Below are 14,370 nucleotides of genomic sequence, written 5' to 3' on the forward strand. Positions count from 1 at the left end.
GAATTTACCCTTTTTCTTAAGTTTAAGGTAAAATAGAGAAGTTACTATCATAGAATATACCATAAAATATAAATCAACTCTCTACAGAGAATAATCCAGATTATTTTGTCTATCATTTTACATGATTGATATATTTAAAAAGTGAACAAGTCTCAGACACTTTTACCTTCAAATATCCACATTCCTAACAGCATCCCATTTTCAGATCATTCCATGTATCTTGAAATACTTAATGCAAGAAGAAAGCTTCACTTCAAAAAAGCAATTATTTTCCTGAGAACCTAGGAAATGAGCATCATTGTGGCTTACAAAGTAAAATGTGAAGACACTGTCTCAGAAATCTGACTTTGGTAGATGGTGGTTATTTAGGATTGTTTCCTTTCCAAAAGTACAATTTCACTTTTATAACAGGGAAAAAAATTATGCAATGGTGAAAAACAGTGAGAAGGGGTTATAAGAAGGTTAGGATATAGCATCCAACGAATCCAAAAGGGGCAGAGCAATGCAGACAGAAAAATGAGTAAAGTATCAGAAAACATCAATCAGTGATATAATAATATGCATTTCCACCTATTAACAGACAAATAATTTACAGTTGGATTTCATAGACATGACATTGTTTTTCTAAGACGTTTAACCAAAAGTCAACATACACAATTCAGTCATTCTCCCAGTTATTTAAAATAAAATCTTACAATGTGTTAGGAAATAATGTCCTATTCCTTAGAGCTACTAGTTTTTTTTTTTTAATGTTTATTTTTATTTTTGACAGAGAGAGAGACAGAGCATGAGCCAGAGAGGGGCAGAGAGAGGGGGAGACACAGAATCCAAAGCAGGCTCGAGGCTCCGAGCTGTCAGCACAGAGCCCGACGCGGGGCTTGAACTCACCAGCCGTGAGAACATGACCTGAGCCAGAGTTGGACACTCAGCTGACTGAGCCACCCAGGCGCCCCTAGTTTTTCTTTTTTAATTGTATTTTTTCTTAATCCCTATATCTTAACTGATTCTCTGATCATCTTCCAGTTTCTCCCTTTTTCTAGCATTCATTATCTAAAACCTATATTAGTCCCTAAATCACAAAACATTTGCTCACAAGTGTGGGTTATCAGAAAAGAACCCCAACTCCTTAAGCACTTCCAAGCCTTAAAAATCACTGATTTCATGCATTTATCCTGGAGATTGTATTTATATTAGAAATATCAGATCCCATGCTTCACAAAATCAAGATAACAACTTCTTGGAGTCAGGAATGGGAGGAAATGGGGCAAAAGAGATCCTGTAAGTTTTTTCCAGTATGCTCTATATGGAATTGCTTTAGAATGACTCCTGTGCGTCAGAAATCCGGAGCAATTAGGGAAGATGTCACTTCCATTTGAAGTTCAGAAGTGGGGGAGGAGAGTGGGGGGACAAAGGAAAAGGGGAGGAGGAAGTGGAGAGAGGAGAGGAGGGGTAGAGACGAAGGAGGGCACATCCTGAAAAGATAATCCCTGTACTATCATGACATCATCCTTCTACATGTATATATAGGGAATGGCCAAAGCATCTCTCATAGTTCACTTTCAAAGTCAGCTGAAGGCAGAGGAAGAGCTTGAGAAAGCCCCTTTCAGAGCATCTGTGACGTTTATGGACTTGGCTTGCTAGAATGCTCAAGATGATGGCAGCAATGAAAATCCAGCTGGTATGCATGATACTTCTGGCTTTCAGCTCCTGGAGTCTGTGCTCAGGTAAGCGCAGCTGCATTTCACAATTCCCTGAAGTGATTTCTTTTTTTCTTTTTTTTACACTGTGCTGCTACTTATGTTAATGCAGCCGGGAAGAAGAGCTTCTTCTTTATTCTGTATTTGCTTTTTAGTGATAGAAACTGAATATATTCATTCTCTGTCTTTATGATTACAAAAACGGAAAGATTTCATTTCTCTTTTTAAATCTGCAAGGTAATAAAAAGATTTCAATGAAACCCTTCATGCTCTCCCTTTGGAATGTGACCACCAGAGTAGGGAAAAAAAAATATGTAGAACTTAAATTAGGCTGGTCACTATCTGATGAGAAGTACAGAGGCAGTGCCTGTCAAAGTGCAAAACCATAGTTAGAATCCATTCCATTCAGAATGCTTTTTTCTCATCCTCAGTCATCTCTTAGGAAGCAGTGGTTTCTCCCTCCTCCAAAATTATTTTCTGAATGGTGTGCATATGTTAAGATACAAACAAAGTGAAAACTGATGTTTAATGAGTAAATGAATGAACCATTATTTATAGAAAATTATTTCTAAAAAACATATAAATATTCCAAGTACTTTTTGAAAATACACTTTATATAGTCTATGTGACAAATAAGCATCTTATTAATTTAATTTTCTGCATGCTGTTTAAGTTGATATAAAATGTAATTGGAAAATTGGCATGTTTACATTAATAAAAATTATTTACCTATAGATTGTTTTGCATGTGATAATTGAGAGACCATGTACTGCTCAATATCTATCAATAACTTACCTTGAAAATAAGATTTAAATTTAAAACAGTAACATGAAATGTTGCAATATGTTCCAATTAATGTTTGAAAAATAATTGAATGATCACACCAAAGTGGAAAAAAAAGCAGAGGGAATAAATGCAGTAAGATCATTTAACCTGTTTTATACTTTCATATTTTATAAATATGACATGAAATGTTTAATTCAAACTCCTGCTGATTTTATTTAAATTATGAAATTACATCTAGCAGAAGATATAAATGTTATTTCGAAAAATCTTTAATTTCTTTTGATCGCTAGAAAAGATCTTGAACTGACTTTGCAAAAATTTCCATGATATAAATAACAAATTTTCTACAATTATGATTTTAGCTATTACAGGAGGCTAAAGGTATAGTGAGAGTGTATGAGAAAAACTGGGTTATTGATTAAACACTGTGTTCATTCAGTCTTAGAACTTCTTGATGTAAAAAGCCAAAATCTGTAGGGAATTTGGTGTACATTTCTCATAAATGGCTAAAGGGATTTGTCATTCCTTTGAAAAACAGATTTGGCCTTGAACAAAGAGGAGAAAAAGATCTCTGGTGTAATTTAATTCCTAGATGCAATGTAAGAAGTGGTTCCTCTAAGTGTGACACTTCTTTTTAATAAAAGTGTGTAGTGCAAGGAAGATAGTCATTGAAACCCCTGCTTTGTTTTATGACAGATCAGTGAGTATGAATTAAGTCATCTTGCTATGGTGTTCTATAACTTTATTTCTATTGCTTATATATAGTACTCTCTAAAATTTTCCTCTCTGCAATATATTCATCAGTGGAAACTGGAATGGATATCCTAAAAAACGTCAGAAGTCCATTTTCAGCACAACTACACATGTACTGAAGGACAGCTCCACTTTTGCTTAACCAATTTGCTTAATAGCCTGTGATTAAATAGCTAAGTACATATTTCTGAATTCTTATTTAAAGTAGAAAAACGTATCTTTCAAAGTATGTTTTGTAAAACAGCATCTCATGTTGACTAAATCTCAGTATCTATCTTATTCTAAAATCATCAGTAAACAATTCCTTTTGGTTTGTCTTGAAAAAGTCTGTTGCACACACCTTCTCATTATAGTGTGTTTAAAATATCAATATGCATATAGTCTATATATGTAAACTATTGCTGGCAAAAATTAACCAGCATTTTTGATGAAATCTCTATTATATGATATAATCAGCTTTTTTTTTTAAATACTGAGATTCAGTGATTAAACAACTTCAATACATCAATAGTTCTCTTGGCATATAATCAAGTGTTTATCTTCTTATAAGTGCTTCTATTATTCTAGCTGTCGGTTAGCCCAGAATAAAACCATAATTATTTTTTGAATATTATTTTAAGGATAATAAATACTTAGGAAAACAATAAGCCTCTAAGACTAGTTTTTTGAGATTAATCTAAAGTTTGTAGGTTACAATATAATTATCTATGATTATATAGTAAACATGTGGTTTTGATTTTACTCAGATTCAGAAGAGGAAATGAAAGCATTAGAAGCAGATTTATTGACCAATATGCATACATCAAAGGTAACTTTTTTTTTCTTTAACCAAGGATTGAAAAACCTGTAAGCTCTTATTATAAACATGGTGTCCTTTTCCTATAGTTAATAACTTCCCATCAAGACTGCAAAGTTCATAGAGAGGCATTTACTTTTTCAGAAAATTTTCCTTGAGTTCAAAAGAGTTAAGGGTGTTGATGTGACAGGGACAGAAATTATAGTGACTATCAATCAGTATATTGCAACTTTAATTAAGTTGTCACATATTGTTTATGTGGAGATGAAAATGTATTTAAAGGAATCCTGTTTCCATTCCTATCACATCGTGTATGGCAAAGGGTATGCCTCAAGTTAAGTATATACATGAAAGCTAAGTGACATTTTAGCCTTTTTTGTTATATTGGCAAGAGTAAAATGGAGTTCTAAATTACAAATGAAAGTTCATGACAATTCATGAAAGAAATGTGGTAGAGCCTAAAGATCAGTAGACTGGCAAACAGAAGCTTGGAGATCTGATCCTGCAACTGTGACTTATGAACCATCTGATCTTAAATAAGGGGGTTAGTTAACATCGCTTGCCTTTGCTTCCTTATTTTTAAGGGTTGGAGTTTATGATCTCACATTTACATCAAATCCGTGCCTAGATTTACGTTCTCCCTATAACAGAAGTGTCATCTACACCTGCTCATTGCTGTTACTGAACCAACTGAGACTTTGTATATCGGACCCTTTTATTCCTCTCTTGGGGTCTTGAAAACAAGGTGCCTAGATCCCAATCTGTACTTAGGAATAAAACACAATTACAATATACGTGATTACCATGCTACCATGCAATGCTGATTTCCTCAGAGTGAGTCAATTAGTGGGTATCTAAAGGCAGAAATAGAGAACCGGGTTCTCAACCAAAAGATGTTTCTCAAAGAAAAATAAATTTTGAATTGAGGCAGACCTCTGGTTCAATCACTGTTATAGCCCTAGGATATTAAGGCAGAGGATTCGACAGATGTTATGGTAAGAAAGTAAGTGCTCAGACGTTCTGTCTAATTTCTGAAGCAATACCCTAACTCAGGTCTTGTACTTCAGATTTCTCTTCCTTAACTGAGTGAACACATTCCAGGTACAACAATCCCTATTATATTTGTAGAATTATGTGGGTATAAGGGGAAATAGTATTTGGGAGCGTGGGGGTATTATTATCTGAAATCTAACAAAGATACATTGCCAGCTATGATCCTTAAAAGACATTTGGGGAAAATTTAAGTGCATATATTTTCACCATTGCCCAGATCTACAAAAGCTGAATGGACTGACACCAAATATTTTCTTAATTTGGTAGCTTTCATATCAGGAATGATCAGATTTAGTTTAGTCATTAAACCACAATAACCAAATAATAACCTTAAGACAATGGATCCTTTGTTGAATACTCAGTCAGAAGAGCAATGGTGACAATGATATCACCCCAGAAATGGGAAGACAAGTGAAGTCAATCGTCTATGTTTAAAAATGAGGAAGGTTAGGAAATGACTTAATTTCACAGTAGAGATGTTACCTCAGTAATTCTAAATTTACAGACACATCAAAGTCCTAAATAATCCCCAAAAGCTAGTATAGTTTCAAGAGTGCTAGCTACCTTGTGAAAATGTGAAAGTAGAGTTGTGATTCCTTCCCTAGAGTTGCAAGGGAAAAACGATCCCAATTTATGGAGTGGGTTAGGTTTTCTTTTAAAAAGAAATACATAAATGGGACGCCTGGGTGGCTCAGTCGGTTGAGCATCCTACTTCGGCTCAGGTCATGATCTCGCGGTTTGTGAGTTCGAGCCGAGCCCGCTTTGAGTTCTGTGTCTCCCTCTCTCTCTGCTCCTCCCCTGCTCATGCTCTGTCTCTCTCTCTCCTTCAAAAATAAAAATAATAATGATAATAATTAAAAAATAAATACATAAAAATACAGGCATAATAAATTTTTTCTCTTTTATTTAATCTTGGAATATGTCTCTAAACAGATCATGGAATGAAAATTGAATCCCATTGCCTCCTTTCAATTGAAATAAGCAAAATACAGTCTATAATGAGAAAGCACCAAGAAGCATAATTATTTCAATTTTGCTGTTAGGATGGGAACAAAAAGCTCATTCCTTATGTTTTACAGAACTACTATCATTTCTTTCTCCTTGACTCAATTGATTTTTGGTGTGTGTAGCGTTCTATGCAAATGAAACCCCAAACTTATGAGCATTTTAACTAAACTACTACATTTAAAAATTTAAGAGAATAATAATTGATATTGGTGGAACTAACTCCATTATTAACAGCTTCAGAAAGCTTCAGGTTTCTTCTTTCCATTTTAAAAATAAAGTATGTGAAGAATTTCACTTGTGAAGTAAAGCTATTTAGACATTAAAATATTAATGTGAAAATTTGCTTAAGCAACAGAAGGTTGAGAGAGAGCCCAAAGCTTGAAAAGTGGAAGATATTTTTTTTTTCTCACAATACGGTTCTCTTTATTACCAGTGCTAGTACTTTCCTATTGTTCTATTCAGAAAGAGAACCTGGTACAGGATGTTTTCTTCAGGATCTCAAAAAGCTGCTATAATGTTGTAATTTTCTATGATCAAATTTAATGCCTTGTATACAGTAGGAGTTTAATAAATATTTTTGAACTAACAGTGGGAATCTAGGATCCATTATTAACCGTCACATTTTGTATGCAACTATAAAACTTCAGAGCTTCACCACAGATGACTTTAATTGTTTTCAATTCTGTGAAATGTTTGAATTCACAATTTGCTGGACTTATCTGAGTTCAGTGTATTACAGGGGATAAATCTTCATCTTATGGATTAGGTCCTGTTTAATTAAGGTAACAAAAATTTGACCAGAATCTTATTTAGTATTGAAAAGTTAAAATCAAGTAATGGTAAGTAAGAACCACAAATATTCTCATTTTCCTTATCTTGAAAAGAAGGGATGATATTCTAAATTTCTTATCTATAGGCTTAGGTCTATTATAAACATTTGTATAAAATAATGTAATAAGTAAGAATGTTTATTGTTAAAGAAAAATTATTCATGACACTAGCTAAACATAATAGGGAAGACTTTATTCAAGAGGAATTACTGAAATGGGAGTTTTGCAGAGACTGGGCTCAACTCCAAATACAACAATGGCAAGTGTGCCTTTATAGCCAAGAAACAGAGTGGGGGTCAGTGGATGGAATAAGAGGAAACATTAAGGCTAGAAGGAGTATTGCTAGAAGACACAAGATTGTGATATTAGGGCCAGAAATTTCATCAAGTATCTGATATTTGATCAGATATCTAGGGTGATCAGATACCATGGGTGAGGCATTTGCAGTAAACAGGCTCAGCAAGATTCTTGCTAAAACTGGGCTAAGTGGATTAAGGACTGAGCCTGAGGTTGGGACCTAGTCAAGAAGTGGACTTAGAAGAGCCTGATTCTAGGAAAGAGAGTCTTTACCATTTTTCTGAACGAAATGGTTGAGACCTTACACAAAATGTTCTCAAATACATGATGTCTATCTACTTACACATTCTTCAGTCATACTTTCTCAGCTGTGCTTTTAATGTGACTTTAAATAATCGTATTATTGAGTCATGTAGTGACTATTTTAACTAGCAGAAAGAAATGAGATGATTAATTCAGTTTCCTCAGAAAGAAAGAAAGAAAGAAAGAAAAGAAAGAATCAGATAACATTAGTCCTGACTGGACTTTATGAATAAAGCTTTCTGTGGTCAAATTAGTTTGGGAAACTCTTGACACTGTATTGATTCCATTAGAAAGTTACAATGAATATTTGCAAGTACAAGGCTCTGAGGATACCTACGTTCAAGAAATCTTTACATTTCCTTTAAATTCAAGTTTTCCAATTTACTTGACAGTGGAACTCTTTTAAAAACAGTGAGTGCAGAACTAGTGTTCTAAGAAGTACACTTTAGAAAGCACTCCATTAGGGGCTCAGTCAGTTAAGCATGGGACTCCGGCTCAGGTCATGATCTCATGGTTTCTCGCTGTCAGCTCAGAGCCTGGAGCCTGCTACAGATTCTGTGTCCCCCTGTCTGTCTGCCCCTCCCCTGTGCTCACTCTGTCTCTCTCAAAAATAAATAAACATATAAAAAATAAAAAGAAGAAGAAAATGTAAAATTAAGGTATTCCATTAATTGGTATGATATAAGGCATTGCTGCCAGATAATGGAGCATGTTGTCTCTAAGTTTCCCATATCAGAAAAGTTTAAGCAATGGCTGGAAAATCGTATTCAAGGAGCATAGTTGAAAGTATTTTCAAACTGGTTAAAACCATTGTATATTACATTATTATATATCATAATAATATTTTCAAGTAAATATCTTTATACTCATATATTTGCATGTTCTTAGGATAAAAGCTTAATCAAAGGGTGTGCACATTTTCAATTTTAATGCAGTACATCCTTCAAAAAGTTATAACAATCTACATCCAGATCAACAAATATTTAGAAAAGGAAGTGTCTGTTTCTCCATGTCCCTATAACTACACCAACGAATGTACCTAGCCTTTGATAGTCTTCTGAGCTGATGGTGGCCAAGTTCTTTCCACATATTTCTTCTTTGATGAGTGATCTGTGACTTGTTTACTTATATCACTTATCCAAGGTTTAAAATTTTTATTTTTATTATTTTTTTTTAATTTGTGGATTCAACAGTTTATTTTTGAAGAGCTCTACCTGTGTTAAGGATATTAATATTTGTGGCAGCTTTTACCGTATAGCTTGCTTCTGGTGTTAGTTCAGGCTATTAATTTTCCAGAGGTGTTTTACACATTTATGTGTTTAAAGTTATCCTTTTCTTTGTGGATCATGGTTTGGATATTTGCTTAATAATCTAGGTTTATAGAGTAAATTCTGTATAATTTACACATTATTTTATTTTTACTCATATTTAACCCATCTGCATATTTTTAGACTACTATATGTCAATAGTTAAAAGTAGATGTAAGTCCAAGTTTCCTGATAGACTACTGTCCCAAGGATTTCAAATGCAAACTTTGCTGTATGCTATAAACTCATTTGTACTTAGACTAATTTGGGGGATATTATATTTTCTTCTGTTGGGTTTAATGTTTACTCTTGTTTTATTAATTCTCTCCTTTGATTACTGAGTCTTTAAAATAAATTTCAATAACTGGTAGAGTAAGTTCCTCCTCATTACATTTTTATTTTTCCAAATCTTCTTGCTTATGCTCACACATTCATACTTCCAAATTAACATTATAATTACTTTGCCAAATCCCCACCGCCAAATTCCAGTCTTCCCATATTTTCCAAATTGGAACTTTGATTTGCAATTGCATTACAGTTGGGGAATAATTCAGAGAGAATTGACATATGATAGTATTGTTATTGAATCTTCCCATCGTGGTTGTGTGGTCATTCACGTACGTGTGTGTGTGTGTGTGTGTGTGTGTGTGTCTTTAAGAAAAATGTATGCTTTCCTTCATCTATGCCCTTTGAAATTTTTGTTATTTTTTCTTATTTCACATTTAGTTTCTCCTAAGTCCTTATGTTTCCTTGTTTATTACTATTGGCACACAGGAAAATTATTGATGAAAATAGTGGTTTCAGACCCTATCTTATTAGAAAAAAAATAGTAATTCTAGAAAATATTATTATTTGCAAATAAATAAATTGATCAGCTGTGTTGCTGTTTATGAGAATTATCAATGTATGGAATAGATTAGTGATCCTACATTATTGTAATTGTGCAAATCTATTAATATCATCATAGTCCATGCTCCATTAGACACTAAACTCTGGTAAATTTGGTATTTTTAAAATTTTATCTGTGATGCATACATATATATTTATACATTTACACTCACTATTATTTCAAAATTTTTGCTTTGCTTATGTATGTGTGCCTGTGTATAACTGTATTACATTTTAAAAAATAGAATGTATGAGGAATTGGCACTAATCAATTCTGCGATATAAAGTTACTAAACTAATAACAGTGTGTTTATTAGGCTGGAGTAACAATGAGGCCCTAAAATGTAATGGCTTCGCACAATGGAAATTCATTTCTTATCCATATGACACAAGATTTAATTACCTACTTTTTAAAATTTTAAGTACCTGTTTTTTTCTATATTTCAGACCAATAAAGCAGGTGTTTCTTCTTGGAAAATGACCCTTCTAAATGTTTGCAGTTTTGTAAATAACCTGAACAGCCAAGCTGAGGAAACAGGGGAGCTTCAAGAAGACGAGCTTATTACAAGAAGGAAATTTCCCACTGCCTTAGACGGCTTTAGCTTGGAAGCGATGTTGACAATATACCAGCTCCAAAAAATCTGCCACAGCAGGGCCTTTCAACACTGGGAGGTAAAGCAAAAACAAAATATGAATATAATTATCGTTATACTAGTTAGCTCTCATTTGTACTGATTTTTTTTTCACTGCGATCATTATCATAACAGGAAGACTTACAAATATTAAAGAAGAATAAACCATGTGTTGAGGTTAACATTCCTTCAGATCTTCAAAGTGTCCTTCAAATATTTGGAGTTTGGCAAAATATTATTACTTCAGTCTTAAAAGGGGGGGGAGTAATATCCTAAGGCAGATTTGATCCACATGCTTTTATTGTGCTTAAACGAATGGCATACTCAGGCAATTTGTGGCGGTGGTGTGCCTACAAAATTTAAGGACTCAAAATGTGTTCTTAGAAACACGAAGTCATGTGTATTATCTATAAACAAACACAAAACATAAAACACAAAGTTTCGATTTGTATTTGAATATATTAAGCAGATAAAACTGGAAAAAATCCATATATGTATATATTCCTATTTCAGTTGAATGCATGGATTTCAGGCATCTTTAGCCTCTAAATTAGGTCCACTAACAGCCAAGACAGCCAAATCCATTATACACAACTACACTTAAGTAGTGGATGAGTCAGTTGTATTTAAGGCCATACTAGTGATTTATTGCCTTTGGTTTTAGAATATGTGTTACTTTGAAGGAGGGAAAGAGAAATGAAATGCTTTATTTTTTTTATTTATTTTTAAATGTTTATTTATTTTTGAGAGAGAGAGAGACACAGAGTGAGTGGGGGAGGGTCAGAGAGAGAGGGAGACAGAATCTTTAAGGGGGCTCCAGGCTCTGAGCTGTCAGGACAGAGCCCTACGCCGGATTCAAACTCATGAAGGGTGAGATCAGACATGAGTCAAAGTTGGACGTCCAACCAACTGAGCCACCCAGGTGCCGCAGAAATGAAAATGCTTTAAAGAAAAAAAAAATCCCAACAAAGGTGGGGAGGCACCTGGGTGGCTCAGGTGCTTGAGCCTCCGACTCTTGATTTTGGTTCATGTTTTGTGAGTTCTGAGTTTGAGCCCCATATTGGGCTCTGTGCTGATAACTCAGAGCCTGCTTGAGATTCTCTCTCTCTGCCTCTTCTTTTATCCTCGCTCTCTCTCTTGAATAAACATTTAAATAGGTAAGTAAATAAATAAATTTCCCAACAAGGAAACCATTTCTCTCATATTAATCTCTAAGAGAGATTTGCTTCATCTTTTATATTTTGGGTTAACACCAACATTGGGACTCTGAGGGTGTCTTTGCTGCTAATATAACAGTCCTTATATACGACTATCACAAAAATACCTTGTGGAAAAGAAGAAATGCAAGACAGAACTTCTAGTGTTTTTTCTAACTTGCAGACAAAAAGATGTTTTCTAGATGATAGACTGAAAAAGCTAGGTTTAATTTTACTACTCATCTCTTAATTCTAATTCCAGCTAAATAACTTAGTCTTCAAAATATTGTTTAAGTCAATAAAACTTGAAAAATGCTAATTTTAACATAGGGAAATGTCAGTTGTGTGCTATTTATCCAGGGATTAAAAACAACAACAACTCAATAAACTATTATACACACAAATCAGGTGCTCATAAGGTTAGAACTTCTGCTATTTTAAATGTTATTGAGTGATTTAAAACAAAAACTATAATATCATTCAGAACAAATTATACCACAAATTATAGATTATGTTCACAGACAAACATGCAATTAAGAAATTAGGTTGTCTAACAGTAGTTCGTTTTCCTTCTCTGAAACTGAATAGCTGTGGGTTGAAATAAAGTACTTGGTGATACGATTCAGTTCATATGCATTAAAATTAAAAACTTAACCTCCTGTTAGTTTTTCTTATAATGACCCTAAAGTTTAGAGGATAATCACAAGTACAAATACAATTTTTATCTTGAACATTTTTTTAAATTTCACATAAATTATGTGCAAAATTCTGGGAAGAGTTCTAAATATTTTCTGCTAGCTGAAATTTGTGAATCGCAACTATACCAGAAAGAAGTATTCAGAACTAATGTTAGAATGTGGCATATTTAATGAAATTTTGGTAAGATTCTACATGGAGATGAACTCCCTAACGTTACTGAATCTGAATTTGCTTCTAATTATTAGGCATCACAATCTAAAGAGACCTTTACTGTTTCACATGTGTTAATTTCTACAACAACTAAGCTAAGCAGAGCAAACAATCCTCTCTCTGAGACTGAGAAATGGATCTTTGGAATGGCTTTCAACACAAGTCAGTAATTAACTTCAAGAAATATAAAATCCTATTGCCTTTTAAGGCCAAACATGACTTACTGAATTCAAAACTCTATGTGTGTTGTGATTTATGACATATTTTCATAACATTTTGGTCTCTCTATCATAAATTAAAGGCTGAAACATACTCGAAGATGTACTAGTTATGTTGCTTCAGTTGGAGGTATCAGTGTATGGCCTTGAACAGAGAATCGGAAAAACCACGTTCTCATCCCATCTCAGTCAGTTGACAGTCATCTGTCCTTGGACAAAACATTTAATTGTTTTAAACCTCATATATCTTATCCATGTATGTCTTACTGTCTGAATAGCAAATGAGATGAAATGTAGCAAAATACCCTGAAAGACATGCCACATGTAAGTTTGATTCATATTCTGCCTCTCTTGCAGTTAATTCAGGAGGATGTTCTTGATGCTGGAAATGACAAAAATGAAAAGGAAGAAGTTATAAAGAGAAAAATCCCTTACATTCTGAAACGTCAGCTATATGAGAATAAACCTAGAAGACCCTACATACTGAAAAGAGGTTCTTACTACTACTGAGACGATAAATATTTTATTTATATGTGATTGTGATTTATAATCCTTCACTTAAATATCAAGTTATACTTGTGTGGTAATGTGACAGTACACAACTATTGTGTCTCTTCTTACTATCGTGGTTTATTGGATGTGATTTTTCTGCGTTAATATAAATTGGACTAAATGTTTTCAAATAAATCTAGATCTTGAGCATGATAATGTGTTGTGTATAATTGGAGTAGATATTAAGTCACATAAAGAATGTGTTGTAATTTTGCAAAGCACTTAGTGGTTTGTTTAAACAGTCAAAATGTTGGACATTTTTAAAAAAAAAATTAACATTTATTCATTATTTTGATAGAGACAGAGTGTGAGCGGGGGAGGGGTAGAGACAGAGGGAGACACAGAACCTGAAGCAGGCTCCAGGCTCTGGACTGACAGCACAGAGCCCAACGTGGGGCTCAAACTCACGCACCGTCAGATCATGACCTGAGCCGAAGTCGGATGCTTAACTGACTGAGCCACCCAGGCGCCCCAAAATGTTCGACATTTTAAACCAAATTATGAAGGATTATAATGGAGTCCTATGGCAAAGTCTAACCTATACAGCATAAACCCAAAACAAAGTAATAGTACTTCTTTTATTATTTGTTATATATATATATATATATATATATATTTAATTGAGAGAACTACATGTTCTTTTCAAGACTCACATAACTCTCTCAGATATGGGGAAGGTAATAGTGATAAAATAGGATCATCTTAAAAGGATGATTAATGAACTATTGTCATTTATGCCTATCTTAATGAATGATCTTCAGCTGAATTTGTCTTTCTGTTAACTAAACTTAACGGCTAGGAAAAAGCAGTGATCCATCAGAACCATGTTTCTCCCAAAATGCACTTCCATTAGAAGAGTTACCCTTTACTGACTTCCCCCACACACACTTTGATACAGTAAATGATAACTTTAGTTTTAAATTCATTGAGGAATTTGTGTGACTATTGTTTTTTTTCCAAGTAGAAAACATGTTTGAGCCAGAAGGAATACTTGAAATAATTCCTCATAAATTTCATTTAAGACCATACCTACGGACTCGTACGCCCTCACGGTCTATACATTCTGCCAATAGCTGTGGGTTTTTAGGTTCTCACTCTTACAAGTGTCTTGAAAGTCCTCTCCTCACAGGGCTGCAACCTAGTTC

General features: G+C 33.9%; 1 protein-coding gene across 1 annotated transcript; it reads left to right on the forward strand.

The window, feature by feature from the left end:
- Nucleotides 1-1,539: 1,539 nt before the first annotated feature.
- NTS (neurotensin) lies at nt 1,540-13,366 on the forward strand. The gene is made up of 4 exons (XM_030322658.1): nt 1,540-1,724; nt 3,983-4,044; nt 10,166-10,390; nt 13,031-13,366. The coding sequence occupies exons 1-4, from the start codon at nt 1,643-1,645 to the stop codon at nt 13,181-13,183; spliced, it is 522 nt and encodes a 173-aa protein (XP_030178518.1). The 5' UTR covers nt 1,540-1,642; the 3' UTR covers nt 13,184-13,366.
- The last annotated feature ends 1,004 nt before the right edge of the window (nt 13,367-14,370 follow it).

The sequence above is a fragment of the Lynx canadensis genome, chromosome B4 (genome assembly GCF_007474595.2).
Source record: "Lynx canadensis isolate LIC74 chromosome B4, mLynCan4.pri.v2, whole genome shotgun sequence".
Taxonomy (NCBI): Eukaryota; Metazoa; Chordata; class Mammalia; order Carnivora; family Felidae; genus Lynx; species Lynx canadensis.